We start from the raw sequence: 23,173 nt of genomic DNA on the forward strand, positions 1-23,173 counted from the left end.
AGACGCTCACATATTTCAGTCCTGTTCCTGTTGTGATTCATCCTCTGAGTTTTCTTTCTGTTCCTGTTTTCTAAGAATTGCTTCATTGAATTATTCAGAGTAACACTTCCCTCAGTTTGTATTAGAAGAAAGTTGCATAAAGTCTCACCCCCTATTTATCTGTAAAAGAATTAGCTGGAGCTCTGTTAGTGATGATTTTTATCTTCAGTGGCTGCAAAATGTTTCGCTTTCAAGCTGCATCTATTGTCGAGTCAAGTTCACAGCAGCTATCTGTGCGAAGAGTTCCTGTTGTGTAGGAGGTTTTTAAAACAGACAAAAGCCAGGAAGGTGTGCGTGTATGTGTGTGTGTGCAACAAGTAGAAGATTAAATGTGAGCAAGTGCAACTGCTCAGTCAAAACATGAAGAGGCCCTGTACAAAAGCTCTGGTTTTGTTTGGCCAGAAGCTGACGCTGCCTCTTTTTTTTTTTTTTTTGTCAGCCGGTGAATTAGGAGGTAGGGAGTTAGTGACGCTCGTAAAATCCTTAACATGCCTGAGACTGCCCTGTGATGTCACTGAGAGAGGGAGGGAGAGTGGGAGGAGACCAGACCAACGGAGAGAGAGAGAGCGAGAGAGCGAGGCGGCTGGAGAGCGGAGCAAAACGGGCTCAGTGAGAGGAGGCAGAGAGACGAGACGGACTCTGTCAGAAATTTCTTCCTGCTTCGCGTCTGAAGTGGAGGGGGACGCTGCTTTCTGTATTTCTTTCAGCTGATTTAAAAAACAAACTAAAACACTTTTTAAAAAGCTCCTGCTCAGATCTTCAAACACACTCTCACACCAACGTGCAACAAGCGGACAGCACGGCACAACTGATGGGTGAGAGCTTTTTCCTGCAGTTTGACTTCTCTACAAGGAGTTCCTGTATTAAATGCTTTGCAAATGTCTTTTTTTCTCCTCAGCAGCCTTTCATAGTTTATACTCTTATGCTGAAATGTGTTTATGTCTATAATGCAGGTGTGACTGTGTGTGTGTGTGTCCTGTTGAGAAGAGAGTTTGTGGGTGTGCGGCTTTGAGTGGTGACGGTGTTTATTGAATGGTACTGATGTATGGACGCTCAGCAGCCTTCAGCTGAATGGAGCAGATGGCTGCGCCTGTCCCTCCATACAGTCTGCTGTGAACACATGAGGCTGTTTGTGTTTGTTCCTCAGTGTGCTAAGATGCATATGAACGGTTCAAAAAGTTCATCCTGTCTACTGCCTGCTTTAGATTGGAGAAAAGTCCACAGAAACGGAGATTATTTTGCACATTTTTCTTGAGTGTTCTCATTTTTTTTATGTTTGGTTTTGTTTTGGCTGTTAAAATAATGATTGTGAATGTTTACCCAGCTGCAAATATAACAGTCTTAAACACCTTTCTGACTGATCCACTTGAGTCAGACCTTGGGAGTGCAGGCTCGCTTTCGTCATAAAAAAGTGAAAACAGATGAGGAGAAAATAAAGAGGCGGCAGCGCACCAGAACACTCACCGTCACCAAGTACCGTCCCAGGCTTTTAGGTGCCTTCAGGAGCTTATGCAGCACATGCAGGCTGATTGTGGAGTTGAACTAGCACCCCACCATCATTGGTCAGCCGTCTTCCTCAGGCCCCTCCCTTACTTTGCTGTCCAACCAACCGCTGGCTACAACCCCACCAGTCACCATGGCGTTTGCCTCCATCCTCCCTTCAGTACCTGGGGTTTGTTTTTTTTGAGTAGGGGGTAAGATGATGGGGGGTCGTTATGTCAGCATTTTGTTTCTTTTTAATTCTCAACTTGCAAGGTTTTTTGCACACATCGCTGTGATTAAGTGTGCAGACTCAGTTTTAGAGGCGCGGTGTGTAAACATGCAGGGATTTTTCTGTGAATGCAGGGAGACCCAGAGGGGCGAGGATCTCCCCCCTGGGAATCCTGCGCTATAAATAACCCTGCCTGTGTGATCCATAGTCTTCTGCGGAGGGGAACGTGGGATGGGCTGAGTCAGAGCTGGACTGATGGATGAACAGACTAATGAGAAGGGCCTTGACATTTCTCTTGATTGTTGTAGTTTTACTCTCACTGACTTTGGCTTCCTTTTGAAGCAGCTTCTTGTCTCTCACGTCCTCCTTCATTTCTTTATTCATTCTCCGGAGTTTGAATACTCTTAGCTGCTCACACACATGCTGAAGCTGCTGTTTACGTTCTTCGATATGCATATAAAAACATTTGTACATCATCAAAGATATTTAAGTCAAGAAAGTGAAACTCGTACACAGTTTCATGACAGTCACACAGATCATTTGTTTATTCAAGTTAGTTTGGATGATTACAGCCGATGAAAGTCCACAATTCAGCTGGTGTTGCATGTAACACATTTATTACAAAAATGTTATACTATAGTTTTTCAAGTTGCTTCATGCAACTATATTTGTGGAAAGTTAAATGGATAGAAAAAGTGTTCTATTGGGGACCAAAATTGCAAAATTAGTTATATTTTCAGCTGGTGCGGTTCGTTTCCTCACCAGCTGAATGATCCAAACTAATTGAAAACACTGTTCGTCCTCCTCCTGCCCTTTGGTGGCGCTGCACTAAGAACGGCTGAAGGAAGCCACACAAAAACCTCAAAAGAAGACATGAGCATAACTTCCTTCTTCACAAAATTTAAACGAAAATGGAGTAGAATCACAATTTTAGCGGTTGTAGAATTTCTCTTTGATAAAAGAGCATGAGGCATTTCCTTCTTGTTTTGGTTGTATTTACCCAGAATGCCCTGGGCTGTTTTCCACTTCCTGCTTTTGAAGCTGTCTCTAGTCCACATATGCATTCAAACTGTGCCAGAGTTCACTTCGACCAAACCGAGATGTAGGTTTGCGTGGACCAGAGTTCATTGTTTTGATCGGTATCAGGGTTCGATTACACATTCACACCTCTTCAAGCAAACTGGACTTTATAGGCAAATTAATTAACCATCAAACAAGATGGTGGTTCTTGGAGGAATTAATGTCACTGTGGAAACCCAAAAAGTGACTTGTTAAATAAAAAAATCTTATTTTCCAAAAATTAAATCCTCAAAAACAGAATTTTTTTATGAGCCAGCCCTAAATAATTGTAATTGATGTAATTGTTGCAATTACATATTTTGTTGCATTTGTCATTACCTGTCAGGCACGAATCTTTAAATCATCAATCACTCTGTCATGAACCTAAGTTTCACTTTTTAAGTTCAAAATATTTTTACTGAAGTTGGCATGTCTGACTCATCATCAGACAGGAAATGACTTTTCCACAATACTCTAATATATCGACTTGCACCTCTAATTTGAGATCACCAGGTGTTAATCTGCAGTTCTGAGCTTTTCCTGCAGCAGGAGCGTTTAAGCTGTGCACCGTCACTCTGAGTCATCTTGTGCGACCTCCTGTCCTCGTGTTGGCACAGCAACATTAACCTCATGTCACTTTCGCTGAGGGTTTGTAAACTGGGCTAATTCGCTCCCAGGTGCTGGTCACCCTGCATGTCTGCCGCCTTCGCTGTGTTTACTGAAAACGGCTCCTTCAGGTTGTGTTCTGAGAGCTGCTGCCTCTTTTAACATTACGCACAAATGATACAGAGGCTTCCTGTGTGTTGTTGAAACACAGCTTGTCCAGATTTGTAAAACAAACAGTTCAACAGTTGTGCAACTATATGGAAACACAATTAAATCAGAGTTTGTAGCTGATGTTGAACTGCAGGTTTGGCACTCTGCATATCGTAAATTTCTTCTTTTTTTAGAGAGAGAGAGTTCTTGGATTACGTCTCTGTAGACAGCATTATCTCTTGGTCTTCATTTCTGAGCTGTTGTGGTTGGCCTCTGAGTTGCTGGAGCTGTGATTACTCCATCTTACCTTTTTTCTCCCTCTCTGATGCTTCCTGTGTTGCTTTCTTCGCTTTGGTTTAGCCTTGTAGATACTCACTGACCACAGCTTTGTTGGTCACTAGTGATGTTTAAAAGAAGCTATTCTGAATCCTTGATTTGAAAAGCAATCTTAATTTAGAGACAGTATTTAATAGAAAATATCACAAACCGAGAAGAAAATATGGGTTAATTATTGTCTTCATTGTTATTGCAGTTTTCTTCAGCCATAACATAATTAGTTTTCTGAACTGAAAAATGCTAAAAAAAAATCTTGTCTATTTTTTTCCACCTGTTTATAAAATGCATCAAATTGTCAAATCTATGTGTTTGAACTCATAGATTAGCAAACAGCATTTTCTTTGACATTTTGTATTTATAAAGCTGCATTAAAGCTATGCTCATATGGTTTCCAATACAATGCTGTGTAATCCCTTCATTTTGAACTGAATTCAAACATTCTGCCTCTATCAAGGAACCTCTACATATTTTCTTAATTTCTTACGGTTTGTGACATTTATTTGACAACTTAGAAAAAAACTTGCAAAAATGGTTAATAGCTACGGAAACGTATGTAAATAATGTGTTTGGTGAGTCATTTATTAGAAATTGCAGCCTATGCAACGGTGCAAATTTTTCAGAACTGTAAATGCCGGAGTGCAGATTACTGTGCAAAGTAAATATTGTAATTTACTAAAGTATAGGAAACATCCAAAAATAGGATGGCGGAAAGGATGTATGTCATTTACAGGCAGCTGGTAAACAGTTGCATGTAAATTCCAGTCAGCCATAAGGAAATATTTTTGTTGTCTCTCTTGACAGGAAGTTAAGTTTTGCATTTTTCATAAGCTCTAGCCCTAGTTGTCAATACGGTATAACTCCGTCACTGAACTTTCAAGATACAATTCATGTTTTCATTAGAGCATGGCAGTGAGACTGAGTGGGTGAATGGAAGATTACAATAGGTGTTTTCCATGCAGAATGCATCTGCATTTAGTCACTCCAGCATACTGGAGATCCTTTAAAAATAGCCTTAAAAATACCCCAAATCATATCTTTTCATCATTTTTCTTTATTGTATTCTCTGACTCCACTGTGAGTGTGAGCCTTGTGTTGACTCTGAGTTTCTGAAGTTAGATTCTCTGAAGTTATTACTGGTAATGGTGTCCTTTATCTGTGGTGAAAACCTGTCATCTTTATTATCAATCTGCCTCATCACCTGGATTCACACATCAGCAGATCATGAGATCTGTGAGAACTGGACAACACAGGAATGACGCACCTTTAATGGTTCTGCACAGCTGATGCAACGTCTGAATGTTGCTCCATACATGCGAAAGAAATTGCACAACAGAAATTTGTAGCTGATTTTGCTGATTGAAACACCGAGCATGCAACACAAATCTTCCGCAACCGAACAAAACAGCACCAAACGTAGCAACTACCTGTTGTTAAGGTGTGGACTTTAACAACATTTTTTATTTTCCACCGATGTAAACAGTTTCGGTTTGAGTTGATTTAAATTGCCAATGTCAGAAAAGAAGGAGCTGTATATTTGACTTTTAGCCATTCACAACTCCAATAACTTATTCAAATTCCATCAATGGTTAAAATGCAGGTTTCGCAAAGAAACTAGTACAAATAATTACACAAAGTAACCTAATTTTCCAAAAATCAGGATGAATCCATCATTCTGATGTGATGGATGGTATAATAGATATGCACCTCCAACAAGGGTGTGTAAATATCCCACAAAGTTAAAACACTATGCTGATCAAATTTTTGTCTTTTGTGAAATGGTGTCCAGTTGCAGTCAACATGTCCCTTTGTGTAGTGAATGAAGTAAGTCTTGGGAAATTTCAGGCCCAGACATTAAGTTGTGTCTCTTTTTTGTAGTAAAGCGGGAAGTCGTTTCTGCAGTTGCCCTGTTGCATTGGCAGTCAGCTGATAAAGACTTCTCATCGAGCTGGCCTTGGCTCAGACTTTGTTGCTATATTTATCGAGCTTTCCGACTCGTCTAGCAACAGTTTTTTTTTTTTTTTTTTTTTGTTTTGTTTTGCTTTTATCTAAAAGCACGTTTATCCACTTTTTCTATGGCTACCATCAGTCAGATGTGAAAACATGATGCTGTTCTGAGCAATTCGCCCCACCCCAAGCACTCACAGGTGTAACAGTCTTTCCACTGGAGTCCCTTCCAGCTGTAGTGAGAGCAGCAGATGTTCATCGCTTTAGCAACTGTACTGCAAATGAACTCTATATCTGCAAAGCTGTCACTGATTGGATTGTTGTTATGGTGGACAATATGTACCATAACAATGACCATCATGCACAGATTGGCACTCAGCCTATGGGCAAACAAGGTTTTATCTGTTTGATATTGATGTTTAATATCCATTAGCTATCTAAGTGAACACTTGGCTGGCATATGTAGATGAACAGTATGAAGTGGTTATAAAGGAATGACTGAAAAGTTCATGTCTTTGTCAGTCGAGCTTTTTTTTTTGGAAGGCTGTGAAGTCTACAGAAGTGTCCTCCAAACTTTCCTAACTAAAAAAAACCAACCCCTCTAATGTCCAGCTCTGAGACGGGTCCGAACAAGCACAGCGATACGCATCAGCAAAGCACCAGCATGTCTGTCCTGGCCACACCCTTTCTTCTCTCCCTGCCGTCCCGTTGGGTGGTGTCAAGTTTCCCTTCACTACTAAAAACCTGCCCGGTACCAAAGATGTCATTGGCTACCTCAGCAAGTTGGCTGCCCCTCAGTTTGCCACCTCATTGGTCACTGGGGACAGCAGGACGTGCATGATAGGCTCAGGATGCTTTGCATTGGCTTCGGCGTATCGATCCCTGGCAGAGGGCTTGGCACGGTGGAAGGTGGTTCTCCATGGAGCAGATATTGATCAGGAAACACTGACAGCAAGACAAGACTTTGAGTTTGTGAAATTAAAGATTACTCTCAACTTGCACTCCTAACTTCAGCTTTGGCCATCATGTTTGTGTAAAACTCCTCTACATATGCACTTTTACTAATAAAACTAATTTCCAGCTGTAGTAAAGGAAGTTGCTAGTGCATGCGGTAAGACAGCGTACAGAGGGTTTAAACCTGGCATAGAATTAGTGTTTTTCATGCTTCAAACATGAAACAGCAGCACTTTAAGCTGCTGTTTTACTTGTTGGAGTGAAATAATCTGATTGCATCAGTCCTCTAGCTGTTTGCTCCTTCTATCCCTGTTGTATGGATTATGCCTATAAAGCAGATTAAATGTTGCAGATTGAAAGACCAAGAGGGGACAGAACATAAACTCTTTAACTATTCTAAATCTGTATTCTGCGTCTGGCTTTGTGATTTCTTTTTGTACCTTTTACTTTTTGATCCTTAACACACAAAAAAGATTCTTATATAATGCAGCTGACTTATTCTGAAACATGTCTCAGTTTATTGTCTTCCAGCCGTTGGTGTCACTGTCTCTCTTTCTGTCATTTGAGTTTTCTGGAGCCATATTATGTATGACAAAACACAAATATTTGGAGGAAAATTATATCCCCAGTTTTGCCCCCCGCATTCAGTGTTTGTCTTTTTCAAAAAGGTTTCATCTGTGAATGTTTCTGAAACGCATCTTAAGGTTGTCATTGCCATAGCTCTCCCCAATTTAGTAAATTAGTAGTTGTGTGATGGCTTGCCCTCGTGTTCCCTGTCCTTATTGGTTTTTAAAATATTGTCGTATTTTCCCAATGTTTCTTATACATCCATTGAGTTTTGAAAACTATACATTACTTCAGTTTTTTGTATCTTCAAGTAATTCTAATCAATGTTTACTTCCTGTTATTTTTAATTGACATAAACATTGTCAAAGATAACATATTGTAGGAGATTCTCTTGGTTTGGTCTATTGCTTTGTCTTTTACTGTTTGTTTGTTTTTTGTTTCTTCAAATGTATTTCAAATTTTTCTTCACATCTGATCACATTATGAATGTGATTTGACTTCTGACTTATTTATATTTTGCCTCATAGATCCTTTACTCTAAGGATAGGATCATATCAGTTGTGCTGAGATACATTAATTGTTATATTTTAAGCTTCAAGAGTTAATTTTACCAGCCTCAACATATGTTCTTTTTGCTTTGAATGCTGCAACCCTTAAAAGGCATCATATTTTATGTGAAATAAGAGCATCTAACTTGGATCCATGTAAATCCTCTCAGAGCTGTTAAGCAGCCTAAAGAGGAATCACTTTGCATTTACGATCATGTCACACGTTATAAGTGTCAAATTACGAAGACTGAGCCTGCATGAATGTCATCAAATTTCTACTGCAACACTAAAGCTGTGGAATATTTTTGTTCCTTATGATTTCTGTCAAAATCACGCACACATTTTATGTTTTGGTGTTAAGCTAATGCTCTTATCTTCAGTGTACAAATATGACACAGATATAAATCCCAAGTGGGCCAACGCTCCAATCGACCACTCCACTGCAAAGTCTAATACTAAGTGCTCCTGCCAAAGCTGCTTTTTCAGTTTGTTTGTCGGATTTGGTTCAGATGTCAGGTGTTTAATCTGCCAATGTTTCTGTTGTTTGTTTAGTGGATGTGAGCACAGCGGCGCTCCCCTCGCAGGTTCCCTCTGCCGCCTCTGCCATCCTTCCCATGGACCTCCGCGTTGTGGACCACCCTCACCACCACCACCAGCAGCCTCCCTTCGGCCTGGTGTCCCAGCCCCATCCCACGCCAGCCCCCTCCACAGCCTGTCCTGCATCGTCCGAGCTGGGCAACGGGCCGGTCGCTGGTAAGTCCTGGAGGTCTCCTGGCTGATTTCACCTAATGCAACCTTACCTTCGCCCTCAGAGTGTTCCGCTATTCAGTGCTTATACTTCAAGCTCCCACTGGCTTAGGTTATAAGAAAAACAAGTTTAGTTACTATAACTACACTGATAAACTCATCCAAGCACTGAATAGATGCTCAAAACAAATTAATGCTAGGTGTGCCATATCTTTCTCTAACTGAACAGAAACAAAACTGAAGTTATTATCTTTGGACAAAGAAACAATTTCGAGTCAACGCACAGCTTCAGTTATTACAGCTAGAAAGTAGTGACAGGGCCTGAAACCTTGGGGTAGCCTTCAAAGATGCATAAAGACAATTACAAAGTCAGCCTTCTATCACTAGAAGAACATTTCTAATGTTCCAGCAAGATCCAGAGGAACTCATCCATGCATTTATCTTTATTTGCATTGATTACTGCAACCTTGTCTTCACAGATCTGCCTAATAATCCTCCAGCTGCAGCTTCTTCTCTATCTTCCTAAAACTAGAAAGATAGAGCACATCAGCCCGGTTCTAAAGTCCCCACACTGGCTCCCTGTAACTCAGAGGATAGACTATAAAATACTTTTGTTAGTTTTTAAATCACTGAACAGCTTAGCACCACAATACATTAAAGCTCTGCTGCTGTTGTATCAACCTTTCAGACCTCTCAGGTCTTCTGGTGCTGGTTCTCCTCTGCATCCCCAGAACCAGAACAAAAGATGGAGAAGCGGCATTCAGCTTTTTATGATGTTTTTTTCTTATGTTTTATACACCCTGAACTGCCTTGTTGCTGAAACGTGCCATACAAATAACCTCGATGTGACCCGCAGGCCGTCAGGATCAGCACCTGCAACAGGAGCTGGTGGCTCTGAAGCACAAGCAGGAGCTCCAGAGGCAGCTACTGATCGCTGAGTTTCATAGGCAACACGAGCAACTGTCGCGACAACATGAAGTCCAACTCCAGGAACATATTAAGGTAAGAGGATGTGTGTGAGCCGCCGGCGGAGAGTGAGGTGGGATCTGTTCCTCCACTGTAGTCAGCACCTTGTGAAGGGCAAAAGAAAACAAATGTATGTGTACGATTTAGAGGGTACACTGGAGTAATTTGATCTGTTGGCAGCAGAAGAACGTTGGCCCCATAAACTCGCTCTGTGCAAATGTTATAAAAGAAAAACTCCCATTGGGTTTACTGCGACCAGACAGCCGTGGAGCCAGAAGATCTGATCGGTTTAGGCTGGAAATAACTACAATGTGTCTTTTGAGTCCCTTGAATTTACTGCTTTCATTACTGCACCCACACTTTGCTTCATCCCAGTTGTTTCAGCTGAAATCTGTACCAGTTATTTGCTTTGAGCATCCCATAACTCCTTTATCTTGTTTTTTTTCCTCCTCCTGTAACCCATTTGCGCCTCTCCCCTCCAGCATCAACAGGACCTGTTGGCCCTCAAGCATCAACAAGAGCTGCTGGAGCATCACAGGAAGATGGAGCAGCAGCGTCATGAGCAACAGCTGGAGAAGCAGCAGCGGGAACAGAAACTCCAGCAGCTGAAAAACAAGGAAAGGGGACAAGAAAGTAAGTGAAGAATTCAATCAAAACATCATTTTTAAACGTAGAAGCATAGGATTTAATGTCCTCTGCCCTCCTGTTAACATCTGTGCTGAAATACTGTGGCCAATGATCACAACAGGTGTCAGACAGCTCGGCTCCTCCAGCCCCTCTGTCCCAACACCTGCAGCCATGGCACAGCAGTCAGAACAGTCTGACCTCACACATTCACCACAGGGAGGATCAGGATCCTCTAACCAAGGCAAGGTTAGAGGAGCACTGAGGCAAACACGTCCTTGGTTTACATGTTTAAAATCAGGATAAGAGTTAAAATTCAGTTCAGATTAGATTTTATGTTACATCTGCCAAACAGTCGGGATGTTAATGTTTAACCAATTAATGCTTAATATATATATATAGAAAAAATACAGGAAGACTTAGTCATCTGACTGAAATCTTATTGCATTTATACTTTCAGTGGAAACAGTTGTAGGCGCATGCTTTCCAGTCGGCGCAGGAATAGCTTAAAGAGATAGCGTTTTTATTTTTTCAGTGGACTTATGAAGAGAAATTGTGAGTAGTCAGTATCATACTTCTGCTCCAGATGGCAGTCAGAGAGATCAATAAAAGAATCGTCCTTCACAAGTCAAGCTCAGAACTCAAGTTAGATTCAAGAACTCAAGAACGTTTCATGTGAAAATTAGCTCTTTCTTATATAAATATACAACTTTTCTTGTAAGTTTTCACTTTTTGTAGGAGTCACAGTTTGCCACAATTTTTCTTAGATTGGGTCACTTGAGTGGCTCAGACTTTTTCATTGTTATCACTCTTTCATCTCCCTTAGTTGCTGCAGATTCCTGGAAGGAATTGTTTGAATGATGGAAATTTACTTTTTTTTATAGACATGCGACTAGTTTGAATCTGGGGAAAATTCTCCCTCATGATCCAAACTTTGACTTCTGCTAAGATACTGACTGCTCCTACCTTCACCACACAACCCCTCTGTAAAAAAAAGAAGATAAACGGTGACCTTAACAAACTTTTTTCTTCTTACTTTGTGAAAGAAAGTGGGACCATTAAAGAATTTCAAAAATGTGATGAAATCCACAACAAAGTCTATGTGCTACTTTTCTTTCCCGTTTCAAATTGTGTGAAATCCATTGCTTAATAAGTCCCAGAATTCCTCAGCCGACTTTGTCAATCTATAAAATGAAAGTAATAGTTTTTGTACGAGTCATGCTGATCTGACTGCAGAGTTCCCTCACTGTACTTGGATTTACAGGATAAATGTGATCTGGAATAGACATGTAATGGTGCTGTTGCTTTTATTTCCAGTCGGAAAGACGTGTCATTCAATATTTTGATTACACTGTAGTTAATAGATTTTGCCAGTAAAGTCTCGATTCTGCTCTAGGCAGAGAGAACGTGCTGTTTGACGTCTATGGAAAGAGCTTTGGGTTGTAAACAGGAGAAGCTTTGTTAAGTACTGCACTGAATTGCATGGAAGGCAGCCTCATAAAAGCCAATTTGCTTCAGTGGGGAGGCGTTCGTATTGGGATGTCAGCACTTACAGCTGCAGCGTGATTTAGAGAACATATATTAGCCCTTGTCACTTTCACATGCTGAATTTACCACTTCCTCTCTCAAGCCTGACACATCACCTCTCGTCACTCCCACTGTCATTTTCCCATAAAAGCAGCCCTTTTTCCAGCTTTTCCTGCTCTCGCTGAGATTTCCTCTGCCTGTTTCTCAGCTTTTCCTCCCCGTCTCTCACTTCCTGGATAATTTGTTTGTAAAGCTGTGAAATAAGAGTGGAAACTGAGGAGAGCACAAGATGGAAACGCAGCCCCTGATTTGTGTGTAGTATGAATGGGAGCTGCTAAAACCTTCATGTTTGTGTCAAACACCGAGGCGGAGGTAAGATTCAGGGGCAGTAAATCCTCCTGCTGCCGACATTGATTCATTTTTGCTAAAATCCTGGTGGTTTTGGACTCATATTTTGGGTACTTAACCCAGACTGCCACTTACTCCGTCAGGACTCATGTGCTTTTCTTTCGGTGATTATCTCTGTCCAGGTGCTGTGGCCAGCACGGAGGTAAAGATGCGGCTTCAGGAGTTTGTCCTGAACAAGAAGAAAGCTCTGGCTCAGCGAAACCTAAACCACTGTCTGCCCAGTGACCCTCGCTACTGGTATGGGTAAGTGTGACTGGTCGCCTCATTACAAGGGATTTTTTCAGATTTGTTTTGATCACTTGTTTTGTCTGAACAATGTATGGCAAAGCAAAAATAGCTTAATAGCACAAACATTTAGAACCAAAATGATCCATAACTTTTATTTGAAATAATAAAGCATCAATTATTAAATCTAGATTACTTCAGATATAGTAGCAGCTACAGTATTTATACTTTATGCAGAAGTGACTAAACTAGAAACATATAATAAACATTTTTGCAGTTCTGCTCTTAATAAAGTTTCTCAATCATAACAAGCTGATATCAGCAGGTTAGTAAGTCAGGCCATCTGCTCCAGTAGCCAGTTAGCAGTCAGCAACTTAACAAACAGACTCCTCATTATTTGTGACTTTGTTTCCCTAATATGAGTGATTGGTGACAATATCTTCAGTTTTTACTCTATTACTGGTTTTTCGAGACCAAAAAGGTTTGTAACCTTCTCCAACAAGCCAAACTATGTTGCAGCAACAGGTTGGGATGGGGGCAGATTGAAATTTCTGTGGTTCTGGAATTGTAAATTTGATTTGCCGTACCTGCTGTAGACAGAAAGGCTTTTCAAATAAAGTCAACTTTTAACTGAATCTTTTTAAACTTGTTATATAATGGTGGTGTAAGTCTTTACAGTTTTGTATGAGATGGTTACTTAGATTGCTGCTGTTTTTACATGAACGTTTGCATCCAAACAGCAGAAGGAACAGATTGTCATTGTGCAGACTAGCCAACGTGATAGCAGTTGTTGCCAGATTTTTGATGATGCAAAAAGGACATTTGTTTAAGGGTGTCATGAAATTTGTTTAACTTTTTTTCTTTCTGGACTCTGTTTTGGTTTTGGATTATTATCTTTTCCAAAATAAATAAGTTATTTTATCTGAAAATCAGATAATCATATGGTTAATATAAGAACTTTCATGAGTTGGATATAAAAGGAATCAAAGTTTATTTGGACTAATCTATTTAGTGTTTTGTAAGTATTTGACATTATTTGACGTATTTTTGTAAAAAAAACGAACATCAGAATCCCCATTATAATTGCAATATAATGCAGATTGAGATGCATGACAGGATCCACTTTATACCTGCAGTTCTGCTTTTAGACAGCAGGTGTTTCTGCAGAGGAAATCTGACTATGCAACATACATTAGCAGAGGAAGTCAAGAGGAAGGGCTTTATTTGTTTTGCAACCTTAGCTACACAGATTCACCTGTTACGTGGCATTTTTGTTGTTTTTACTTTATGTAGCCTTGGCAACTCTTGGTGATAAATATACATTTGGTCTATATTTTGCTGTCCAAATCCATCCATCCATCAAACTTTGGCTGTCCACTTGGTAACAACAGGGAGCATCCTGATCAGACGCTCAAACTGCCTCAGTTCACTCCTGAACGTTGGAGTTTTACTCTGTTCCTGGATGACAGAGCTACTCTCCATATTGCTAAGTTTGAACCTAGCAACTTTAGAGTAAATCTAATCTCAGCTTCTGATTGATGACTTTAAGAACCAAGCAGAACCATGTCATGTGCAAAAAACAAATGAGTCCCAAACCACGACCACACCATGAGGTCCTGTCTGTCACTGCAGACCGGATCGGGACGCTGAGGCAGTCTTGGCAGAATCCATGAGTTTATGTCAGGCGTTGGATAAACAGCCCTTAATAGCAAGCCAAGTACCCCAAATCCTGGAGCAGCCGCTGCAGTATATCCTGAGGCACAGAGATGTAAGCCTTTTCAAGGTTCGACACTCGACCAGAGCTGCTTTTCCAAAAGCCTAACAGTATCTTTACCTGGAAAAATGAGCTTGCTCTGGAAATCCAGCCAGCTGGCGAGCAACATGTTGTCTGGTTACAGAGAGCAACTTCTATGACAGGACATTATAAAGTAGGGGACGAAAAATGCTATATTGCTTCAATAGATCTATTTTTTTAGTTAAAATTATCCTCTAATCCACGAGTCAGTACTTTGTAGAATCGCCTTTTGCTGCAACTACTGAGGCAAGTCTTTTGGGATTTATCTATATCAAATGCTCGACTAAAAGCACTGAAAGTGTTGCCCATTTTTCTCTGTGAAGTAACTCAAAGCTCAGTCAGATTGGATGGAGAGTGTCTAGGAACATGAGTTTTCAACCTTTACCAAAGTTTCAAAGATGAATTTAGTACCGTAGAAAGGTACTGCCACCACCGTGTTTCACAGTGGATCACATTGATCACTCAAATTCCACCTTTCTGTTTGTTTTCTACAGAAGTAGAAGAGCACTGTTTCTTTTATAGCACAGAGGTTAGCATAAAACTTTTGTATGTATGAAGCAGGTGTGATGGAAACTCTTTGTTGCCATGGTGCATTATGGAGCAAAACAAGCAAAATTTGTCAAAATGTTAGTTTTTGCATCAATAAAATACTAACAAAGGTAAAATCTACTGGTTTATTCTCATGTGTGATCCACCCATACAGGTTTGTGGTTCAGCTGTTAAAACTAGAGCATAAAGAATAATTTTATAGCAAAACACATTTCTCTGAAACTTCAAAGCCTTAAAAAATCTGTCATATCACGCACCTTCCTTTCATCAAAGAATTCAGTCCGAGTCATCATGTGTCTCATTTGAGTGTCAAAAAAAAAGTCCCTCATTGGGGAGAAATATCAAACGTAAAATCTGTTGATGGCATAGAGGCAGAGATAAAAGTCTCTCATCTTCATGGCTTTTGGAACACAGTAAGCAGTGTGGTGTTCCAAACCCCCGTAGTGTAGGCGCCTGTCAGCGCCGTGCTTTTGTGTGTACATCAAATTGCCAGCATCATCGTTAGTCTCCGAGTTTAAACGACAGAGAAAATGTCTAGGCTTTTTCTGTGTGCCGGTTGGCGGTGATTGACAGCCGGCTCTGTCTGAGGTGAATGTTTGAAGTGGGCAGTTAGAAAAAAAACAAAAAACAGTGGTGTCTCTTTTGCTCTTTAAAGACGCTTTAATAAGTCAAAGATTTTGCCCGTGCAGGAGATTTGAGTGGTTTTGCATCATTAGTTTAATAGAGTTCTCTGTGTTTTTCACCCTGATGTGACTCTCCTCATTTTCTGGTATGTCCTCTCTTCATCTCCCGTCCTCCACCTGTCTCATACAGCCGAGTCAGGAAACCGAAGCTTCACTTAAGGTGAATTAGTCCCTCTTTCTTTCTTCATTGTCACTTTTTCTTTTCCACCTCCCTTAGCTGCTCACAGTCTCCTGTGTCTTTAAAAATCCTGACCTTGAAAAAGAAGATAGAAGCTGTCTTTTTCACTTCCTTAAGTGTGTAGGCGTGTGTGCATGAACTAGGTGCAATGGTTATTGTAGTTCTAAAAAAAAGTAGCAATATTGCGTAATATGCTGTGGGTTATAAGACTTTTTTATTTGTATTTGTTGCAGGAAAACTCAGCATAGCTCTTTGGACCAGAGCTCACCCCCTCAAGCGGCGCTGTCGGCGTACACGCATCCAGTGCTGGGAGCGTTCGACTCAAAGGACGACTTTCCTCTGAGGAAAACAGGTAAAGAAACAAGACATTTTTTACTCATACAAGAAGAAAATTGGCATTCGAGGACCAAAAGCCTGAATTTAGAAGAGTCAGACGCAGGAGGATTAATGAGGACGGCTGAAATGTTCTTAACTGGAGATATGAAAAATGTATTTAATGGCCTCTTTTGAACCATTTTAATGTAAATGAAGGCTGAGGGAAGATAACAGTGCCCCTCTGGATTGGATAAGTAGAAACTTTGAGACCACTGAAAGTGTTTTAGAAGAACTGATGCAAAAAATAAAAAAAATAAATGGTTTCGTCCACCACCCACAAACCTTATTAGCAAGAGATATTTTTGATGATACAAGACATGTTTCTTTGACTTTTCCACTCCTAGTCAGGTTAGAACTTCAAACTGATGTGACAGCCCAATAAGTTAATACATAATTATGTAGTGCAATACAAATTATACATTGTATTCCAATTTTTTATTTATTTATTTTTTTTTTCAAATAAATAGCTGAATAAAGTGTGCCATGTATTGATGTCCAACTCCCTTCTGCTGCAGTTAAAGCTTCAAGTCCTCTTGGGTTTCAATCTACCAGCTTTTTGCATCTAGGCATGGAGATATTTTTGCCCATTCTTCTTTGCAAAATTTTTCAAGTTCAGTCAGATTGGATGGAGAATGTCTGTGAACATCAGTTACCACAGATTTTGAAATGTATTTAGGTCTGGACTTTGACTGGGCCATCCAACACATTATGTTTTAAACATGGCGCTGTAGCTGTGGCCGTATGTTTAGGGACATTGTCCTGCTGGAAAGTGAACCTCCACTCCATCTATACCACACTCTACTTGCCGTTTACTGATTAGGTGTCTGCTGAAGGCAGTTGGATTTTATAGAGGTTTATAGTGTAAGCTTGGAATAAAATGTCATTATTGTTTAAATTTGTGGTTGCAGTGTAAGAAAATTTTAAACATTTCAAGGCGTATGAAAACTTTTATGAGGTAACACTTATTCATGATCACTGTTCTGTTAAACAAAATGGTTCCTGATCGCCCTGGTGCCCTAACAGGCGTGAGAAAACGATCATTCTTGCTATTTGGACTCATCGGCTCGGTCCATCTGCTCGCACCAAGGCCGGCCAAGCTGCGATGACTCAGTTAGCGTCAGCAGCTGCTTCGGCTGTACAGCTGTCTGTTTTCACCACTGGAAGCCAAACCCTGCGCACGCCGCGCTGAGGCCCACCTGCTGAGATCTGCAGAGAGAAAACTCAGAGTTTGGACTTTTAGGAATTTTTCCTCTGAAATTTGTTCATAACACACATGATAATACACATGGTATCATTCTTCCTGGACGAAGGAGGAGGTCTGATACGTACAAGTGCTCTTGGAAGACGTTTGCTGCTGATCTGTGCGTCAGTCAGTTTACAGCCAGCTGTTGAGGAACTACTGTGTAAATAGTTAGCAGACTGTGATCGTCTAAGGCTGGCCTTCAGAGATATGAATCATGTTGAAGAGGAAGTGAGTGACAGCACTCGACACATCAGTGCTCTCCTCGCGTCATTCATGACGCTTTTTCCCCCAAAGTTGGTCTTTTATCTATGCAAACTCTAAATGCGCATTGAATGCTCTGCGTCTGTGCAGTGAGATGATGCGTACGGTTTATTACAGCAGGGCTTTGTCATAACGGTGCACAGAGGACCACTTTGAACGCTGTGACAGGAAGTCTGCAAGGCCTTCATTACAGAGGCATGCTTGTCATGCTGACCTTCCCTCTGCTGCTTATACTTTACATTATTACACACAGACATTATCATTCCACACTTATAAAATGAGCACTAAGATCATTGAAGACTTTAATGTTCTTTAATGTTCACCAGTTGATTCAGCAGCAGAATAGCTTCACATGTTTCATTTATTATTCCACCTCTGCTCTGGTTTTAAGCCTAAACAATCCCAGGTTTGTTAAATCGACCCTATTTATCCTTCTTACTGATACAGTCACAGTCTAGCAGTGCTAAACCTAGAATGTTTTTTATATTCTGTTTAGTGTGATCAAACTTTAAAACTACTTATTCAAGAGTTCAGAGTTCACGAGCTGAACTTATTAAACTCTTGAAGAAGTTTAAGTAAGAATAAGTTTAACACAGCTGTCAATTTTCTGATAAGTTTTTGTTCTAACAAATTCATTCAGGTCAGATTGGTTGGGGAAGTTGCAAAAAATCCCAACACAACTCCAGTCTTAGATCATGCAAGTTTCAGTTATCAGGTTAAATGCTACAGCTCATCACAGGATGAACAGAAAATGACTGATTTAGAATTGCGTGCTAGGAAAAGTTAAGTTATATGACAGCAAAGTTTAAGTTTGCAAAATTACGTCTGGATAAACGGGACTTCTGAAACAGTGTTGCTGATACAGACAAGACCAACACTGAGATGTCTGACCATAATGCAGCATGATATTAGGAAGTCTTACCGGTAAATATAGTGGTTATGATATCAGTGGTGATAAATCAATGTTTTCTTCACTCTCCTCTCTCTGTACGTTCAGCTGACCATCTGATATTCAGCATCTTGGAAACTGTAATCCACCAGGTGAATATCCTGATAAAAAACTGTCTTTTGCAATGTTAGTATAGATGACACGATACATCTAGAGAAAATGAAGTACACCATGTCAACACCAACATCTTGAACCGAATGTTAAGCACGGTAGTGGAGTTGTGATCATGTGGGCTTTCTTTACAGCCACAGAACGAGTGCATCTTGCTGTTATTGAATGGACTCTGAGTTCCATAGAGCAAAATAATCTGAGGCCATGTGTTTGACAGCGGAAGCTCAGTCTAAACTGGGTTTGGAGAAGGACATTGAACCCAACGTTTGTAGCAGCAAATCTACAACTGGATGACTAAATAAGTGAAGAATCCGTATGGTGCTGCGGCCCAGTGTTTAGGTGTCGGTATCTTTGTTTATGAGTGTCTGACTGGACCCAAGCTGATTCACACATGTAAAGCTTTACATAAGTGGCTGTGCCTCAGGGGAAAGAACAAGTTGTCTTCTAATAACAGGGTTTGGAGTTCAGTTTACACACCCTCCATATGTTTTTGTGGCTTTGAACAAATACAGTGAAATCCAACTTAGTGGCCAAACTCCAAATTGCTTCTTTCTGTGAATGGGTGGTTGAGTCACACTTATTGGACTTTGTTTTGCTGAAAGATTTGACTGGACATATATATAAATAAAAAAAAAAATAAAAAAAACATTTGGTATGTGATGCATTCACTGCAATAATTTTTCACATTCAACTTTGTCTCAAACTGGAACCACATGCAGCTTTTCATGCTGAAAGTTCAAATTAAAGTTTATGTTCTGTTGAGGAGGATTTAAAACCCTGGAATTAGGTCTAAAACAAAGCAAAAAAACAAAGCATTTATTGTGTTTTGGCACTTTATACCAAATTAAAATCTAATTTTGTGCAATGAGGATGTGAAACCATTATTTTTAGCTTTTTGCTCCATAAAAGAAGCAACGTGCTATTTATTACAACAGTGAAGTGCTGAAAAAAAAAATCTTAAAATGCTTGCAAATGCTAGATTTGGGGAAGTCTTAACCCTGCAACCTAAATCTGTTGCCGGCTCTGGGTGTGAACTTCATGGTGTACTGTTGCAAATTCCCCTTAAGGCTGCAGTAACACAAAGAAACACATGGGAAAATAATGAGAACCTTTGATTCAGCGCAAAATCCAGGAAGTATCGTTCTGTCCTGTGGAGCGTAAACAAAAAAACTGCATGTGAACTGTGGCTGCCTTTCATCACTGTCCTGCAGATGTCTCAACGATGCCGAGTGACTAATGTCAGTGGCTCAATGGTGTCACAATAAAGGAACAATAATTTAGTGGTAGACGAAACAGGCCTGAACTTGAATTTTATTGAGACTTCATGTGTCAGACCAAAGCAGACGGTACCTCAAGCTGTGGATTTGATGTACCGTCTTTTGCAGCTTTAAATAGATGAGTAGAGCTAAATACAAGACAATCCTGGAAGAAAACCTGTTGGAAACGACAAAAGGTTTGAGACTTGACCCTAAAGATAAAGGCAGAGAAAAAATAGAAGTTTAGATTAAAACAAATTCATATGTCAAAATCTAAATCCACTGGAGAATCTAAGACTTGAAAATCCTCTATCTGGTCTGAATGAGCTTAAGATGTACTTCAAAGAAGAATGGACAACCATGTCTGTGTCTAAATACACAAAGCTGGTAGTGAAATCTGTCTGCATCAAAATGTGGTTCCACTACATATTGACCCAACAAATGCATGGCACACTTTTCCCATTTTTAATTGTAAAGTTTTTTTTTTCTTTTCACTTCCCACCATGTTCATCACATAAAATCCAGATTAATAACATAAGTTCATATTTGAGATAAATCTAAACAGGTTTAAGAGATAAAATACTTTTGTAAAGTTCTTTAAATAATCAGTTGTTTTCACTGTTGATTGAATTAATTTAGGACATGATATAATAAGACATTATTTGTATTATTAGAGTCTGATTTTGACCTTACGTCATCTCCAGTAGGGGGGTCGTTAGCTGTAAGCCGTCTCCTCTTGGGACAGATGATTACTTTTTCTTATATTTAATCCTGAAACTCGTGTTTTACAGTAATCTCTTTAACTTTTATGTTTCGAACACAACGTCCATATAAGACCACGTGCATTTCTTCCAGCTTCTGCGCCCCGGATCCACTTATCTAATGTATCTCGCATGTACAATGTTTCTCGGAAGCTCTGCTGATGAGCTGGAGCAAATGAGCCTATTGATTCCCATACAGTAAATCTCCTTCCTTCCCATTTATTGGCAGAGCGGCACGACTTTCCCCATCACGCCTCCAAGGAGCTCGGGGCTCCGTCCTGTCAAACAGATGAGCAGCTGATCAATATGTTTTCTGTCAAAAGCAGTTTCCTCATCAACTCCCTGTTGAAACATTCAGTAGCACTCAGTCATTTAATCTAAACATCATATCCTCTTAATGGATTTATCAAAGTGTAAGGATAGAATCTTTTTGAGCCTTTAATTAAAAAAAAGAAGAAGTTTAGCTCTTTCTAGGCTTTTCTTACTTTGTCCCGGCAAAAGGACCACAGAGGAAGAGGACATAAAGTTTAAAAATTCTACTTATTCTGGGTCATAAAAGTTGCAAAGTGGGACAGTGACCTTTGCTGTAATGAAGCGCAGCACCCGCCCTTGCCAACGGCTGCTCACAATGTGCCCATAAAGGCCTAACAATGAAGGCGAGAGGAACTAATTCCAGAATAAAAGAGAGAAGTGGGAATTTTGAGGAAGTGAGAGAAAGGAGGGCATAGAAGGAGGTGAAGAGGTGGAGGAGAGAGAGGGGGATCTGCAGCGAAATGCCAGCATCAGCAGTAAAACCAGTCTGGGCTCTCTGCAGCGAACATGTTTGCACGTGTGCAAACTGTCGCGCTTCTGCCCAGTCGGCATTAACACCCTTCAAAGTCACTCTGTCCTGAGGTGAACGCCCCACAGTGACCGGTGCCCTTCAAGCCCACGCTGCCATGTCTGTCTCCTTCGCTCTCCTTCCATCGTTCTCCTGGTTTCAGCTCATAACTTGTTTCTCCTTCCACTCCATCATTTTTTTAACCCATAAATGTTTATTTTTATAACTCTAAGTTGTTTAGTAAAAAAAAAAAAAAACCCATCATGAGACATTTCACTTTTTAATATTAGGTGTAAGAATATTTGTGTTAAAATATAATAAATGTGCTCAGACTGAATCCATTAATCAGATTAATTGTGTTTAATCAATTATTAAAATACTCATCAACTAATTTAGTAATCATTGACTGGAGTATTTAGACTCAAAAGAAACTATTTGTCAAGAAAACATATTCAGAACAGTAATTATGCCAAAACTTTACAAAAAATATTTTCACTTTTATTTAAGATAAAAACAACCTTTGATTTAGCCAAAACTCCTCAAGTTGCATGGTTTTAGTTTCACTTGGTTTATGTTTGTTTGTTTGTTTGTTTTAAAAATGAATAGATTTATTTGCTTATTTGCATCATTGCATGCATTCATAATATAAATAGACTTCAGTGCTTAAATAAAAAATGTGTAGAATGTGCCATTCTTTAAAAATCTTATTAATAGTCAGGATAATTGATAACTTAAGCAATTACTAAAATATTCATTAGTTCCAGCCATAAAATATGCAAACATTTTTTCAAATAAACAGCAAAGTCACTAATATACAAGTTTTTTATGCTTAAAAGTTGAACAAAATGCAGAAAAACCTTTTCTTCATAAGACCTTTCCTTATCAAGACATTAAGTCACTACCAGATGTGGCTATGCAGCTGTTTTTGATCAGCTGATTACTGATCTGCAAATGTGGCCACCTGAACGAAAGCAAACATTTTGGCAGTTTACTGATCTGGCGCGCTAAAGTGTGTGTCAATAAAATGCCAACCAGGATTTTAGTAATGTTTGAGCAGCTTCTGTGGCTGCCCATCAATCTGGAAATGTTTAAAAGTCCATTTCCAAACTATTTGGAGTCAGTCTGTTAGGCGAGATAAAGATTATTCTAAAAGGGAAAATGTGAAGCTGTTGCAAATCTTTCCTGGATGAAGTTTTAGCCAGTTCACCTGGAGGTCAGAAAATTCAAGCTCATGGAAGTCTGACTGGATAAGCAGTCTCACTTTTTTTGGAGCGGTTGTCAGTAAAACGCCTCTTCTCTCTGAAATGGAGGTGACAGCGCAGACTTGGGGTTGTAAAGTTGCATCAGGACGAACCACAAGACTTCTCAAACCATTTCCTTTGCACCACGGTGCCTCTAATTCACAGCAGGACAATGAGCTAACATACAGATGTGAATCCACAAGAAAAAGGCTGCAAAAGAAAAGCATTATTGCATTGGAGAGTAGCCTAATAAATAAATGATGTCACCTTTAAGAACTTCCATAAAGATAAAGCTGTGTTTTGAAAAGTTGAGGAAAATCTCCTCTAACAGTTGGACAGTAACAGCTCTCACACGGATGCCGCCCTGGGTAATCCCCTTCCTCTGCTGCTCCCAGAATATATTGGGAACACAAGGAGATTTTATAGGTCTTAAATTAATAAAAGGTGTTCATGGCAAAAATATGTTAAAAAGACATTTTTTATTTGAAATATAAAAAATGTTTTATAAAAATCTGTCTCATTTCAGGAAGTAGCTCTTGG

General features: G+C 39.9%; 1 protein-coding gene across 3 annotated transcripts in view; it reads left to right on the top strand.

Moving 5' to 3' along the window:
* The window catches only part of hdac4 (histone deacetylase 4), a 125,835-nt gene that overhangs the window by 52,091 nt on the left and 50,571 nt on the right, over positions 1–23,173 (top strand). The window contains exons 1-7 of one of the 3 annotated variants that reach the window (XM_016662006.1): positions 616–854; positions 8,467–8,667; positions 9,518–9,663; positions 10,110–10,260; positions 12,309–12,429; positions 15,569–15,598; positions 15,850–15,968. In XM_016662006.1, coding sequence (XP_016517492.1) covers positions 851–854; positions 8,467–8,667; positions 9,518–9,663; positions 10,110–10,260; positions 12,309–12,429; positions 15,569–15,598; positions 15,850–15,968 — 772 coding nt within the window. In that variant the 5' untranslated portion in view covers positions 616–850. Of the gene's footprint in view, positions 1–615; positions 855–8,466; positions 8,668–9,517; positions 9,664–10,109; positions 10,261–12,308; positions 12,430–15,568; positions 15,599–15,849; positions 15,969–23,173 lie in introns of those variants that run through there. The other 2 variants (XM_016662005.1, XM_016662007.1) reach the window with 2 other exon arrangements.

This window comes from Poecilia formosa, unplaced genomic scaffold (genome assembly GCF_000485575.1).
Source record: "Poecilia formosa unplaced genomic scaffold, Poecilia_formosa-5.1.2 Scaffold353, whole genome shotgun sequence".
Classification (NCBI taxonomy): Eukaryota; Metazoa; Chordata; class Actinopteri; order Cyprinodontiformes; family Poeciliidae; genus Poecilia; species Poecilia formosa.